Consider the following 17,500-nt stretch of genomic DNA (forward strand, 5'->3'; position numbering starts at 1 on the left):
TACTTAAAGCTGTGGGGATATATATATATATATATATATATATATATATATATATATATATATATATATATATATATATATATATTTACATATTTACATACATACATATAAGTTATATACATGCATACATACATACATGGTCAGACACCCAAGCAACCACACCCGAGTCCAAACCCACTCAAAACTAACAATAATAATCCTCGCGAAACAAAATGTGTATATATATATATACATACATCAGTTTAGAGAGACTTAGCGTTTTACGGCCGAGGTAAACCCAGATCAAAGGGACGCCTTGATTATTATTGCAATAATAGTAATAATAATAATAATAAACCTTTTGCAGAGAGAGAGATACAACAGGTATCTCGCCAGATTAATAATTGTTTGCCCGGTGTTAATGGGGAAAGGGGGGGGGGGGGGGGGGGGGGGGGGGTTAGGAGGTGTAAGTGGTGTTTTTGATCCTAAATTGAAAAGTAGCTCAAAGTAACTCGCTGCCGGGCGGACTTCGCTGGTCGCTGTCGTTTCTTCCGACGAGGGAGAGTAAATGCCCTCTGCTAATGGAAACGGGAGAGATTATATCTATACATTTTTCTTTTAATTATAATTTGGAATGGAAGGCGCTGTTGTAAATTGGTCAGGACGATTACAGTGTGAATTCAGGTATAAAGGGAAGGAAATGAGTCTGGCCTTCTGACATCATATGAGGTTTGGTGTTGCATGTTTAATTAAACCACAGTTGCAAGAATGGTCGGGTATACCTGGAGTCTCTCTCTCTCTCTCTCTCTCTCTCTCTCTCTCTCTCTCTCTCTCTCTCTCTCTCTCAAACCATTTAACTGGGCTCTCCAGACGTTCTTCTCCCAGAATAATATTTCTCTCTCTCTCTCTCTCTCTCTCTCTCTCTCTCTCTCTCTCTCTCCTCCTCTCTCTCTCTCAAAACCATTTAAACTGGGCTCTCCAGACGTTCTTCTCCCAGAATAATATTCTCTCTCTCTCTCTCTCTCTCAAAACCATTTAACTGGGCTCTCCAGACGTTCCTTCTCCCAGAATAATTCTCTCTCTCTCTCTCTCTCTCTCTCTCTCTCTCTCTCTCTCTCTCTCTCTCAAACCATTTAACTGGGCTCTCCACTCGTACTTCTCCCAGAATAATATTCTCTCTCTCTCTCTCTCTCTCTCTCTCTCTCAAACCATTTAACTGGGCTCTCCACTCGTACTTCTCCCAGAATAATATTCTCTCTCTCTCTCTCTCTCTCTCTCTCTCTCTCTCTCTCTCTCTCTCTCTCTCTCTCTCTCTCTCTCTCAAACCATTTAACTGGGCTCTCCACCCGTACTTCTCCCAGAATAATATTCTCTCTCTCTCTCTCTCTCTCTCTCTCTCTCTCTCTCTCTCTCTCTCTCTCTCTCTCTAAGTAAATAAATAAATAAATAAATAAATAAATAAATGGAGTTTCACGTGCTGAATAAATTACAGGTAATCAACCTCTTGGCCTCTGTGTTCTGTTGAAATAAGATCCATATGAATAGAGTTCAGTATTTTTTAATTCATGTCTTTGTAGAGCGGCCAACTGAATTAATTTTCCTGTTATGAGACCAAGAGACTGATATTCTTTGAAAATTATTCCTAAATTTTCCATCGCAATGCCATGTGTCAACAGAATTCGGACTGAAATCTCTAATAGTAGTAAATAAATTTTCGTAGTATTGGATAATGATACATTGTCATATGTGCAGTGACATTATTATTATTATTATTATTATTATTATTATTATTATTATTATTATTATTATTATTATTAATATTATTATTATTATTATTATTATTATTATTATTATTATTATTATTATTAGAAAAATGATCATATAACATTCACATAACTGTAGATTTGTTGCTTCATTATTATTATCATTATTATTTATTATTATTATTATTATTATTATTATTATTTTATTATTATAGATTATTATTATTATTATTATTAGTATGGCGTTCATTTGAAATGCAGATAGAAGAGATCCGCATTATCGGATAACTAAAAATAAGTTAGAATAATAAATACATAAAAACGTAAGTTAACTATTATATATATATATACACACACACACACACACACACACCACACACACACACACATACATATATATATATATGTATGTGTGTGTGTGTGTGTGTGTGTGTGTTGTGTGTGTACACGTACATACATATCAAATTACTTGCATGCACAGTTCTTGAAAAAAAAATATTGCTTGCACGCACACTCACTCTCACACGATCGCGAAATCAAACCGTAGCCATATTGTGTCACCGACTGCATTTGATAATCTCTTTCTCTCTCTCTCTCTCTCTCTCTTTCCCCTCGTCTGTTCCAGGTCCGGATTTTTGGGGTATAATCAACCCGGACTGGAGCCTGTGCAGCAAAGGGCGCCGACAGTCTCCAATTGACATCGATCCTGCCCGCCTCCTCTACGATCCTAATTTGCGATTACTTCATGTCGATAAACACAGGGTGAGGAGGAGGAGAGAATTTGGTTGGTGTGATTTATATTATTATTATTTTTATTTTTTTTGATGTTGTGTTGCTCCTGCCTTGTTTTGCCCGTAGTTTTCTTTTTTTTTTTTCTTCTTCTTTTTATTCTAGGGAGAATCTGCCATGATTTTTTATATTTAGTGGTATTTGTAGTTGAATTTTTCACGATTATTATTATTATTATTATTATTATTATTATTATTATTATTATTATTAATTTCGATAGCTTGGACATTTGTAGTTTTATTTTTTTCTTTCTTGCTTATGTGGCATTGCACCTACCCTCGTATTTGTCGTATTTTATTTTTATTTTTATTTTATTTTATTCTTCAATCACCACGTTTTGGTGTTGTATTTTTTCTGCCTTTTTCTATTTTTTTTCATTTTGAATTTTTCTATATTTCCGTTAGCTGTATGCCACAGTTGTATTTTTGCATGTGATAAATATAATTGTATTAGTTGTGGTAGTGCACCTATTTTTTTTCCTCATTATTTAAGATTTTTTTTTATACTTTCGTTAGCTGGATATGACCGTTGTGTCTTTGCATGTGATAAATATCATAATTGTATTATCTGTGGCGCCTATCTGGTTTTGACCGTTATTTGATTTATTATTATTATTATTAATATTCTTTTGTTATCTGAATATTATGGTTGTAATCTGCATTTAATGAATATCATTATTGTATCATTTGTTTCACTTTAGAAAAAAATTTATTCTTGGCATTGCATCTACCTCGTTTTTTCTCGTAGTTTATTTTTATTTCATTCTTACGTTAGCAGGACGTTGTAGTTGTAGTTGCAGTTGTAGTTGTAGTTTGCATGTGACTAATATTATTATTGTATTATTTGTGGCAATACACCAACCTGGATTTGCCCGTAGTTAGTGTGTTTTATATTTACTCTAGTAAGGAATGTTGTAGTTTTAATTTGATTGCTATTATCGATGTTATATGAATCGTCCCTTTATATGGACAATTTATTCCTCTTTCGTCTTAGTGATTGTGTGCACGAATAATCCATCTGAGAAGTTATGATTCACAACCAGGCGATCAATAATACATTTTGTATTTTAGCTTATTTTTTTGTGATATTTGTCTTAATTAAGAGTATCTCTGGCTTTAAAGAATGATTTAAAAGGTTGGATTATTTTGTCTTTTAACGCACATTGCTATGTTTTAAAATAATTTTCAAAATTATTACAATTTGAAATTCCTGATGTGTTTACATTGTATTTTTGATATTTTAGATTATTCCATACCATTCATAGATCTATGATGTATGCTCAAGTATAACCATTTACTGTATTAATGCTTAAAGAAAAGTATATATACTAAAAGAGACATAATTTCACTTATTTAAGTTAATGGACAATAAGAGAATTTCCCATAGGTCAAAAATAAAACCCAAGGAAACTATAAGACAAATAACCTATGCATACACATGATCACAACCCCTGTTGTTGCTGCTACTTCTGCCCATTGAAATCATAACCAATCATTACAATCAAACGCGAAATTAAAGTGTCAGTTGGAAATCACATTTTTTGGGAGGTGGACACATTACAAAAGCCTTGGCCTCACAGACGCTGGAATTGGAAAGAAGGAAATTGCAAAATTGTCAAAATTGTGCTCTAATGATAATTTCGCATGTCTTGTTCGTTCGTAGGAAAGCAAATTGTGTATTTTTTTTAAGGAATTATAGAGAAGTGAAATGACAAAATGGCCATGTAAGAACGATGTTCACTATTTTTGGAGAGGCATTTCATATTTCTGATTTTAAGGCCGCCGATGCGAATGTCACTCGTAAAAGCGAATGTATTAGAAGGATGGCCTTAGATGCCCCCCAGTGCTTGGGCACGCGTGCCAAAAGTCTATGAATCAATCAGTAAATCAACCAAAGCAGTAAATATATTTAATAAGAAGCCAATGTAATGATAGAAGAGTGTCTTTATTACTGTAGAGAAAATTTGTTGATGACCAGATTCATCCATAAATTATTCAATCAAAAGAAAACAGTTTACTGATAGGTAATAACTCGTAAAAAGAATATAGCATAACGAGAATCTGTTATTCAATGACAGAACTGACTGGGCTGATTTGTGTGCAGGCTAATTCTAAAAACATAGTGTGACCAATGTACGCCCAGTAAAACAATCCTGCATGTAAATAGGCAGTAATTCTCATGTATTGGTTTACAAATAGGAGTAACTGGAACTTACTGTATTTTTTATACTGTATCCTGAAAAATTCCATGCCAGCGTAATGACTTCAAAGAATTAATTGTATCTCATATTTGCTCAGTCATAAAGTGCAAATTAATCACTAGATTTCAAACTGAATCCTTCAGTCATAAAATACAAATTAAAGTACTTGATTTAAAACTGAATCCTTCAGTCATAAAATGCCAATTAAGCACTAGATTTAAAACTGAATCCTTCAGTCATAAAATACAAATTAATCACTAGATTTAAAACTGAATCCTTCAGTCATAAAATGCCAATTAAGTACTAGATTTAAAACGGAATCCTAAAGTCATAAAAATACAAATTAAGTACTAGATTTAAAACTGAATCCTTTAGTCATAAAATGCCAATTAAGTACTAGATTTAAAACTGAATCCTTCAGACATAAAATACAAATTAGCAACTTGATTTAAAACTGATTTCTTCAGTCATAAAATGCCAATTAAATACTAGATTTAAAACTGAATCCTTTAGACACAAAATACAAATAAATCACTAGATTTAAAACTTAATTGAATCCTTCGGTCATAAGATACAAATTAATCACTAGATTTAAAACGGAATCCGTTCATAATATACCAGATTGGAAAGTTAATAAATTAATTAGATAACAGCGGTTACCAATGTTAAACTATATAATCATTATTACTGTAAAGAAAAAGATTTAGCGTGCTGTTCATTTATGCTTGATTCCTCTCAAACTTCCAAATAAAACTTCTAAATAAACTCCTTTACAGCTACTATACCCTTAAAAAAGTACTAAATTTTTTTCTAAATTTGTACTAAATGTTTTTTTTCAATTTGTACTAATTTTTTTTTAATTGCACTAAATTTTTTTAATAAAATTAATTTGTCTTATACAGTTCCTGCACCCAAAAATATAAATTAAATTAAATGGCATGAATTACGTATTATTCAGAGCATTGAAAAAAATACCGGTGAGGGAATAATTAGTCGAGAGAGAGAGAGAGAGAGAGAGAGAGAGAGAGAGAGAGAGAGAGATTCGAGGCTCGTGGGAAAAGTCAATATCGGACCCATACATTACCCATAATGCATAGCAACCTGTACATTAGTAAACACAAGTAAACATAAAAAAAATAATAACAGGAAATCATGATTCCTTTAGTGGTACAATATATATATACAGTGGCGTATATACACACAGTGTATTTCTATTTACATTTGATCAAAGTCACTTTTGGTGTATAGATCCTGACCCGATGGCTATTATTTTCATACATAGTTTATTCGAAAATATGTGGATTTTATCACGACACGTAATTTTCAAAACGAGACTTCAGGATTATTCTATGAATACCAACACGAGCCCTTCATTTGTTGAGCGGAGTGGGACGCAGTGATTTACGATTGCATTATCTTTAAATATATTCTGGTAAATATATTCTAGAATGTATTTCCTGCATGGGATGAATTTCCAGTTATTAAGAAAATTAGGACGGTTTGAAGCGAAATATACCAATTCATTTTATTTTATTTTAATTTTTTTTGTATTTTTATTTTTGCTTTCTCTCCTATCCATCACAAATGATGAATTGAATTAAAATGTATTTCCTGTCCGGAATAAATTTAAAGTTATTAAGAAAATAGGACGATATGAACTTAAATAAACGAATTAATGCTCTCTCTCTCTCTCTCTCTCTCTCTCTCTCTCTCTCTCTATATATATATATATATATATATATATATATATATATATATATATATATATATATATGCATATATATATATATATATATATATATATATATATATATATACATATTTATATATATATATATCTATATATATATATATATATATATATATATATGCATATATATATATATATATATATATATATATATATATATATATATATATATATATATATATACTATATATATATATCATTATATATATATATGTATATATATATATTTATTTATTTATTTTTATTTATTTATTCTCCAGTCTGCGCAAATGATAAATTAAATTACAATGTATTACCTGTCCGGGATAAATTTAAAGGTAAAAGAATATGACTATGAACTGAAATATACAAATAAATTTCTTTTTTCTAATTTTAATTTGTCTGCAGTCATCGCAAATGACAAATTGAATTAAAATGGTTGCATTCTCACGTCTGCCTGGGATAAATGTAAAGTGATTAAGAAGATAGGAGCGAACGAAGTGGAACATTCAAATTCATGTTTTCTTTATCTTATTTTTTATTTTATTTCCACTCATCGCAAATGATGAATTAAATCCAAATGATTGAATTCGTAACAGCTGATGAAAGAGAACCGGTAGTCCCTCGATCATTAAAATATTACGATTTTTTTTTTCTAAAGAATTCGAATGATATTACCCAAAGCTGTGTGCATATTCCTTCTTTCCGTCCGTGGAATCTGGGACGCGTATTCCTGAGCGTATAATATTTGCATGCAAATTCTTGAGCGTATAATATTTCCGTGCGTATTCCTGAGTATATAATATTTCCGTGCGTATTCCTGAGCAATATTTCCGTGCGTATCACTGAGCGTATAATATTTCCGTTCGTATTCCTTATTGTATGTTCGTGCATATATTAGTTAATCAGGGCAATGAAAGCCCCCAACCCCAGCCTTCGCGTGACGGCCCCCGTGTCAGAGGGGGGGTGGGGGGAGGGGGGTGTTCACGGGAAGGGAATAAATACGCCCGGACGAAACACTAATGACCCAGTAATCACCGCCGAGAGAACGCTAATTGCATATTAACTTGTACACTAAGCTGGAGAAATCTGAATGACAAAGAAATTCGTATGGCCGTTTACCATCGAGTAAGGAGAGTTTTGCATACATATATACATAATTGCATACATACAAGTATGTTTTTATACATACAACATACATTCATGTATTTTTACATATCTTACTATTATCATACTATAATGGGCGTAATGTCTGTCTTTGTCTGTCTGTCTGTCTGTCATTCAATCACGGCCAAAAGGCTGGTCAGATGGGCATGAAACTCGGTAGGGTCGGTGGGGACCCATAAGATGGTTTGTAATGGGGTTTCATCCAACCTTTGTAGGGGGTGGGGATGAGAAGGGATTCCCTGAAACGGAGCGGTTTCTGGCCGTGAAACGAGGCTGGTTATTCCCGTAGACTTATTTACTTTACGATTTTTCATACATATTTTCTGTACAACTTCCCCAGAGAAAGTCGCGAATATTTCAGCTCGGACACAATAGAAAATGAAAATTATCATCAATATCCGCAAGATTTTTTGAATAACTTAAATCCATCGGGACTGCCAGTGCACAAAATAATGTTGAAGAAGTACTGCCCAGTAATGTTGCTTCGGAATTTCGATCCTGCCAATGGACATAATAAAAAGGAAACTGACAAGTTCCTACTTTCTACTCTTTTTTGGAAGACTCAGGATCATAAGAGCATTTATCAGTAGCCATAACGCACTGACTACAAGTTGCGTCTCAGTAACATAACATAATGAAAAGAAAGATACTATTATTCGTATCACCATGCAAAGTAATGACAAAAAAACGAACCAATCAAGATCCTTGTTCCGTTAAATGAAAGTCACCGACAAGAGAGAGAGAGAGAGAGAGAGAGAGAGAGAGAGCCAGCCATTTAACTACATTAATGCACTACAATTTTATAATTTTATCTTGCTATCTAAAAATGAGAGAGAGAAAGAGAGAGGAGATAATTTGTGATTTGAGAGCTAAGTAATCCGATAATCCCATCACTGTCTTCATTACTAGACTTACATTGAGAGAGAGAGAGAGAGAGAGAGAGAGAGAGAGAGAGAGAGAGAGAGAAAATCATTAAAAGAGGGTAAACAATAATGAATACAAACTTCTTTACGTTCACTGATCGTCCCTTCACTTACTTTAAGAGAGAGAGAGAGCGAGAATATTATTAAAAGAGGGGAAACAACAATGAATAAGAATTTCTCTGCGTTCAGTGATCGTCCCTTGAATTACATTACGAGAGAGAGAGAGAGAGAGAGAAAGACTATTCGTGTAATCGCCCTTATTTTAATATTGCTGAACAAATAGTACATATAAATTTTTCACTTCTGCACCCATATTTTATCACCCATCGTAGATGGGTAAGTTTGCTAGTATACTATAATGGATGTTATATCCGTCCGTCTGTCATTCAGTCACGGCCAAACGGCTGATCCGATGGGCATAAAACTTGGCAGGGTTATACTGGGGACCCCTAAGATGGTTTATAATGGGGTTTCATCCCTCCGACAGGGGTGGGGGTGAGAAGGGATTCCCTGAAACGGAGCTGGTTCTGCCAGTGAAACAGGGATGGTTATGCCCGTAGACTTAGTTACTTTACGAATTTATCATACATAATTTCTGTATACATATGACTTATCATTTGGAAAAGAATACTATAGGGTAAACATCAATGATATAATAGTTGAAAAACACTAGCGAGTCATTTATATGAAGCAGCAAATTAATATGCTTTCAGTAAAGACTGGTAAATTGCTAGTATACATAATACATACATGTATGTTTACATACATACATATATACATACATAACAGAATCTACTGGTCACTTTTTACCTGATACGTATATAATTGTAATAGCCACAATGCCATCTGAGTTCTCAAATTCTTCACACTTTTTCAATACGCATGTCACTGCAAATCTGTGGATCCAAGTGCAAGAAATATGAAGTAAATTCTGATGTCGGGTTGGACTATTCGAACCTGCATCCCAAGCAATCAGAACGAGGTCACTAGTTGCGTGGTCAGGTCGGAAACGTTGACCTCGCTCTGATCACTCGGGATTCGGGTTCGACAGCAAAATTATTTCATATTTCTTGCGTTTGGATCCAAGACTTTGTGTGACGAGCGTATCTAAAAAGTGTGAAGAATAAGAGATGAAGGCATTGTGGCTGTTACAATAACATATACATACCTAGATGTTTGTATTTTTACAATTAGGATTAGAGCGTTCCGTCTAAAAAATGTGTTATTTTATATTTTAATTCATTATTGCATTTACATACCGTATATAAACGTATGATATAAATTTGAGGGAGAAATGAAAAGCTATCCGTGGATGTGAAAAAATGTTGCAAAGAGTACAATTAATTTGCATGGAAAGTATAATTGTGAAAATATTCCGTACAAATGTGAAGCATTTTCTCGTGCAGTTTCAAACAGCCTATTTTTATATTTATCAAAATTAGAAATGAATCTTTTTCACTTCAGATTAAAACTATATGAAAATATGGAACAAAATCTCCAAAAAAAGTGAAGGAGTATTAAATAAAAAAGGAGGATATATTATACATTACATATATATATATATATATATATATATATATATATATATATATATATATATATATATATATATATATATATATATATATATATATATATATATATATATATATATATATATATATATATATATTTATATATATATATATAGACTTCAGGAGGGTCCATGATACACATGTTGTTAAAAAGGCCATGTTTATTAACAGCAAAGAAACGTTTCGCACTATCAGTGCATCATCAGTCTGTCAAAAGTAAAAGACACAATAAAATACATTATTAACATAAAAAGGAATTCACAAGGTAATTAAAATTTACAAGTTAAAACAAAAAAAGTAAAAGAGTATAAAAAGTACATAAAACAGAAACCAAAAGAGACTACCAAAAACACCAACCATCTATAAGCAGGAGAGAAGAAGGGAATGACATACAATGACGTCCAAGGCCAGACGACAACTATGCCAGATACAAAGTTCCTGAGGAAGTATTACTATTGAGAGAGGGAACCAGTCTTTTAATATATAACGATTCTAAAGTTGTTAAGTGATCTGGGTCCCTTACATAACCAATTATTGAAAAGTGTTGTTTCAGGACTTCGGTCGGTTTTACATAATGCGGCATGATTTCTAATATTAGAAAATTCTGGCTGCTTATATATATATGTATATCTATATCTATATCTATATCTATATATATATATATATATATATATATATATATATATATATATATATATATATATATTATATATATACAGTATAGATATAGATATATATATATATATATATATATATATATATATATATATATATATATATATATATATTACATACACACACACACACACACACACACACACACACACACACAATACATATATATATATATATATATATATATATATATATATATATATATATATATATATTTATATTTCTCTTGTCGTTCACCTCACAATCAAGAGCTTACTTTTATATTCACCAAAAATTGGGAATATGATTCTTTTGCACCTAGTAATAAAAAACTATAAAAGAGAAATCTAAAGTTATATAAAAAAAATGGAGCGGTTATTTAAGAAAAAAGTAAAATAAATGTAGTTTTTTTCTATATTATTATAAATTGAAGATATGATTCTCTTCCACCTCATATTAAAACAATGAGAAATGTGTAGCAAAATCTCAAACACAGAATTTAAAGAATAATCTTATGAGCTGAAAATGAAAAGTGTGTTTTCTTTCTTTCTTTTTTTTGCTCTTCTCATCAATTCATGAAGAACTTACTTTTATATTCATAGAAACTCTTCCAACTCAGATTAAAATTACGAAAAAATCAGTCACAAAATCTTAACAAAGGAAGTAGGAGTGTTTAAGACAAAGTGAAAAATATTTCGGATTTTTTTTTTTTTTTTTTTTTTTTTGTTTTTTTTTTTTTTTTTTTTTTTTTTTTGGTTAATCCAACTCACGATCAAGTTAGCGGCGGCGGACCTGATACGGGAAACCCGTTTCCAAAACCACATTGTGACTTTATGATAAATCCATTACTAACTGTCAGTCCGACAATTTGTGTGCTAATTGATTTTTGGCAATTTCGAAAAAATTTTTCCACCGGGATCGAAAAGCCACAGAATTTTTGAGGGACCGGTTTCGGAATATGTATGTCCGCATGTATGAATGTATGTATGTATGTATGAGAGAGAGAGAGAGAGAGAGAGAGAGAGAGAGAGAGAGGCAAAGCGGAATTTCAAAAGAATTCATTCTCTACTTACAAGGACATATTGCAATCTTGTTTGAGTCAAGTGGACGCTTACACAAAATGAATACGTTGTGATTAAATGTGTCGATCTATCTTGTTGTATAGAGATGTTAGTGTATTCCTCTTTATTCCTTTATTTATCGACTTTATTAAGTGTCCGGTTGGTAAAATTTCATTATAGGAATGATTGTTTATTTTGCCTACATTCCATTATAGCATTAGGTGTTTAATACTCGTTGAATAACACAAAGAAAACAAATGACAGGTATTTGGCTCAAGGATCCTGGTAAGTAAGACCTTCCCAGACATTATTACGAGAAAGGTTAATATATATTATATTATAAATGTATATTTTCTCGGCTGGAAACTGACCGATTTCAGTACCCCGTTTATTTACGAAATCCCTTCTTGTGTTATACACATAAAGCTTCAATACATTTACCTCTCTTAGGGGATTAGTACCGTCAGTGCACTCAGTGAGGTGCACTGTAGGCAATACTTGAGGTTCCTTGCAGTGCAGCGTCCCTTCGGCGCCTAGCTGCAACCCCTTTCGTTCCTTTTACTGTGCCTCTGTTCATATTCTTTCCTCAATCTTACTTTCCACCCTCTTCTAACTGCTTTGAGGTTTTCCTCCTGCTACACCTCTCAAACCTTATAACCTTTCTGCTCTCAACATCCTTTTTCAGGGCAGAATGACCTCGCATGTCCCAGCGCTTGGCCTAAATTCTGTATTCTGTTCTATTCAATACATTTTCCAAACCATTGTTGTCTGATGACTGTTAGACATATTATCCGCAGTTGAATGTTTGTTGTTATTGTTCCAGCATTTTCATGGAAATCTATGTAGTGGTCAGTGGCGACCATTAGATTACTGGCAAAAGTAGAACACTTTGGTTTATATGTAAAGCCGCGTGATATACGCTTTTAGTGCCTACCACAAAAATATGGTGAATAGGCCTTTTTTTTCGGATACGCCTCTGTAGCTCTGCATTTGTGGTAGAGGAATGGAAGGTGTCATTTCAGATAAGAGGTTGTGGATACGGGACGCTTATAGAGAACAACGCCCATTTTTGTCACTTTTAAAGAAATGTTCGCTGTAGTGACTATGGTCATCCTAATGGTGAACATATATATATGAGCTAAGCAAAGATTTCTGAAGCAGTCAGTGCCTCTATATACAGGAAGAAGCTGCCAATACCTCTATATACAGGGAGGTTCTTACTTTCTGTCAGATATCATTTTCACATTTAACTTTTTTTTTTATTATGGAATTATGCTCCAACTTTAAACATTCTATTATAGATGATTCTGTGATGGTAAGGGAAATGTCATCATGTTTCATTATAATCTTCAATTTTCAAAAGTTTCGGGTTTTCCTTTAATTTTGTTTTATTTCCTTTGGGTCAGGTCAACTAAAAAAAATAATTAAGCTCATCTGCTAAATATCTGCCAGCAATCCTGACCTTAAATTGGCAATTTTCAATCACTTAACTTTCATATATTTCCCCAAAGGTGTCATTAAAACTTAAAGTTACAAAACAGTGTTTTTTTTTTTTTTTTTTTTTTTTTTTTTTTTTTTTTTTTTTTTTTTTTTTTTTCTTTTTTTTTTTTTTTTTTTTTTTTTTTTTTTTTTTTTTTTTTTTTTTTTTTTTTTTAAAGGATACCTAAGTTCTTGCAAGTTACAAAACAGTGTATTTGTTTGTATCTTAAGAAATCCAAAGTTCTGGCAAGCTACAGAACTATTTTTTTATAAAAAAAAACTCCAAAACTCATGTTGTCTTACAAAGTTACAGATCAACTATTTAATCAAGACAAAGAAGAAAGTGGTGAGATTCGAGTGCTCTCGAGATATAAATAGAACACTTGCAAACGGAAACTTGGAGAATGTCACAACAAACACTAAATATAATTGACTTTATCCAGTCAAGAGCTCTTTGTGACTGTTGCGTAACTGTTACGTAACTATTACTGGTCTTGTGTGACGGTTATCGCGTTGGGGTTGCTTGCAGAAATTGATTTATTTACTATAAAAGAAATATGTATCATATATGTGTTTACAAAGTGTGTAAATAGTTATTTGAGTTAGATTAACTACTCGGGCAGCGATTCCCATCGTGTTTGTTTTCATTATCTCTGACGATTAAAATTCTCTTTAAAATATAACTCTCTCTCTCTCTCTCTCTCTCTCTCTCTCTCTCTCTCTCTCTCCTCATGCCGTGGCTCAGTTGATTTCTTCAGGAATTCACGAGGTGATGGTCTCAAGTGATAGATTTCATTTACAAACTAGACGTTAGCCTCTCTCTCTGTGTAGCTCTAGGTTTCTTCAGGAATTCACAGTCTGGTGGTCTCGAGTGACGAATTTCACTGGCAAACATGCCCGTACCTTCCCTAGGAATTAAGGATTTTAGTGTTTTGGAGGAGCTCATAGGTTTACCTGCCGAGTCATTAGCAGCCAGTGCCTGGGTTTCCCAGGTCCTAGCATGGGTGGAGAATGGGGTTTGGGTATAAATGTTTGAAAGAGAAAAAGGGAAAGCTTTCAGTCTTGTTTGTTGTTCTGACTTTTCATCAGAATTGCATGTAATTCTGAGTACCAGGTAAGGATTCTTCTGTATAAACTTTAATCCATTTATCCTTTTCTGTTGCCAAAAAATGATAAGCGCATTTTCTAGTAAATAGAATAAAAAAAAAGCTTATGCATGTGGAACTAGTAATGGTGTTAATTTAGTTCATTATAAACTGTTTATTTGTATTTTGTTGAAAAAAACTTATGCTGTTCCCAGTAAGTTTTGCCATCTGAGGAGCCTAATATTGATATTAGTATTAGTAAATAGTAGTTGTGTATTTGTAATAGAGGTATTATTATTATTATTATTATTATTATTATTATTATTATAGTAGTAGTAGTAGTAGTAGTAGTATTAGTAGTAGTAGTAGTAGTAGTTGTTGTTTTTGTTGTTGTATTGTAATAGAGGTATTATTATTATTATTATTATTACTATTATTATATTATTATTATTATTATTATTATTATTATTATTATTATTATTATTATTATGCATCTGTTTTGAAACTACTAAATTATAGATTAACTTATTTGCTTATAAGGAATGACATGGTTAATTTTTTTTTTTTCTTTATAAAATGAGCGAAGAGATGTTTTGTAAAAATAGTCTTATGATACTTATTTCACAGGAAGAGTAATAACCAGGCATGCAGAACCCTTCAATCTTTATTAATTTTATTTATTTATTCTTTTTTAGAATTTTTTAACAAATGTCCAAACATAGAGAACCGTTCAGTCTTTATTAATATTTTTTTTAAAGAATTTCTTAACAGATAAACAGAAATCCCTTTTTGTCTTATAAAATTAGTAGAGAGATTCTCCATTAAAATGGTTAGTTTCACAGCAGATATTTCACAGATACTGTAATATCCATGCACACAGAACTCTTCAGTCTTGTTTAAAACCCGAAGTACATTAATCCACACATGCAGTAATACCCAAACAAACAGAACCCTTCAGTCTGGTCTGAAAACTCGTAAGCAACATTGTACAATTTAACAAATAAAAAGAAATCCCCTTTTGCCGAATAACTGGAAGGTTCTCCTAGACTTATTAAAAAAAACGCTGAAGTATACCTTTAAAAAAAAGAAATTCTTAACAAATAATCAGAAATCCCTTGTTGCCAAATAACTGGAGAGGGAGCACCCGACGACTATCCCTCTCTCACAGACTCTGAAGCATTGTATCAATGTTTCGTTGTAGCCTCTACGTTTAAGCAAATAATCTCGAGGATCCTGACACCCATTTTTTATTTTACCTTCCTCTACCTGTCCAGGTGAGTGGCACTCTGGAGAACACGGGCCACAGCGTCGTGCTGACGCTGGACGGCGGCAAAGTGCCACTCAACGTCACCGGGGGTCCCCTCTCCTACAGGTACCAGCTGACGGAGGCTCATCTCCACTACGGCGCCGTCGACCTTATGGGCTCCGAGCACACGATCAACGGGCGGGCGTTTCCTGCCGAGGTGGGTTTGGTTTGTTGTGGGACTTCTTCGATTCGGGTGGGTGGGTTGATGGGGGGTCGTCTCTCTCTCTCTCTCTCTCTCTCTCTCTCTCTCTCTCTCTCTCTCTCTTCTTTCTTCTTCTATGTTGATGCTGTTTTCCTCTAGAGTTACCATCTCCAATTTCATCCCTTCTAGTCTCTCTCTCTCTCTCTCTCTCTCTCTCTCTCTCTCTTTAAATATTCTTTTATAATGTAAGTCAAGGTTATCTTGAATTCACTGGCTTTACAGGATGAAATATTATTCTCATTATATGTTAGAATACTAAGATACCCTCTCTCTCTCTCTCTCCTCTCTCTCTCTCTCTCTCTCTCTCTCTCTCTCTCACTATTCTTTTATAATGTAAGTCAAAGTTATCTTGAGTTCACTGACTTTATAGGATGAAATATTATCCTCATCACATATTAGAAGACTAAGATACCCTCTCTCTCTCTCTCTCTCTCTCTCTCTCTCTCTCTCTCTCTCTCTCTCTCTCTCTCTCTCTCTTTAAATATTCTTTTATAATGTAAGTTCAGATTATCTTGAATCCACTGATTTTATAGAATGAAATATTATTCTCATTATATGTTAGAAGGCTATGATACCCTCTCTCTCTCTCTCTCTCAAAAACCGGATATTTCATCCCGTTCCATCCTTTAGACTTAAGGAGCCGACAAACAATCTTTCATAGGGAATCGGCGTCTTCTTCTTCTTCTTATTCTTCTTCTTCTTCTTCGTCTTCTTCTTCTTCTTCCCACATTAACTCTAGACTCATTCAGAGACTCCCTTGTCTCGTCTCCCCCACGAAAGTGTGTTTATTCAACGTGTTTATTTAATGCTAATCCGCTCTTCACAGGGAAAGAAGCCGCTCTAGAACCACCAACTGTATTCCAGTAGTCATGAATTTCAGTTGACTTATAACCCTCCCACCCCCCACCCCCATGCTTTAAATATGGTTGATATTTTGTTTCCTTCTCGGTCTGTGACGCGCTTCGAGATTTCTTTTGTTTGTTTTATGTGGTTTTTTTTTTATCCACCCCTCTCCTCTTCCTCCTCCTCCTCCTCCTCTTCCTGCTCCTCCTCCTCCTTTTTTTTCTTGGAGTTTCTCTTATCTAACCCTCCTCTCTTTCCCTAGTCTGCCTTCCTTCTCATCCTCCTCCTGTTTTTTCTGGGGGTTTTCTCCTCCTCCTCCTCCTCCTCCTCCTCCTCCCGTTTTCCTTTTTGGGCATTATTTACCTCCATTTTTTCTCCCATCGCTATTGCTTCAGGACCCTCGAGACATCCCGTGGGTTCGATACTTGGCATAACAGGAACTCTATGGGCATGTTTCTTTTACCTAGCATTGCAACAGTGTTTACGCAAGTGGTTAATTATGTACCTGGTGGCTGGTCGAGTGTGGTTGGTAACAGCTAAGGGAAGAATGGGATTACACCTTTGTGACCTTTGACTCTCAAATTTCGTTGCAGCGCTGAATGGCCTCACAGGACCCAGCGCTTGGCCTCTGGCCTCTATTCTATTCTATTTTGTCGTCTTCCTCATGAATCAAAAATGCTCTAATCGCCGCTCTATGGTACATGATATTACTCTAGTCCCTTCTGAATTTAAAGGTGTTTATGTTG

At 33.5% G+C, this 17,500-nt stretch overlaps 1 protein-coding gene across 1 annotated transcript in view; it reads left to right on the forward strand.

Annotated features, from left to right (window-relative positions):
- Nucleotides 1-17,500, forward strand: part of LOC135212295 (carbonic anhydrase-related protein 10-like) — a 186,172-nt gene that overhangs the window by 151,893 nt on the left and 16,779 nt on the right. Inside the window, exons 3-4 of the mRNA XM_064245722.1 lie at nt 2,368-2,504; nt 15,678-15,866. Of these exons, the coding sequence (XP_064101792.1) occupies nt 2,368-2,504; nt 15,678-15,866 (326 nt within the window). The remainder of the gene's footprint in view (nt 1-2,367; nt 2,505-15,677; nt 15,867-17,500) is intronic.

The sequence above is a fragment of the Macrobrachium nipponense genome, chromosome 40 (genome assembly GCF_015104395.2).
Source record: "Macrobrachium nipponense isolate FS-2020 chromosome 40, ASM1510439v2, whole genome shotgun sequence".
NCBI lineage: Eukaryota > Metazoa > Arthropoda > Malacostraca > Decapoda > Palaemonidae > Macrobrachium > Macrobrachium nipponense.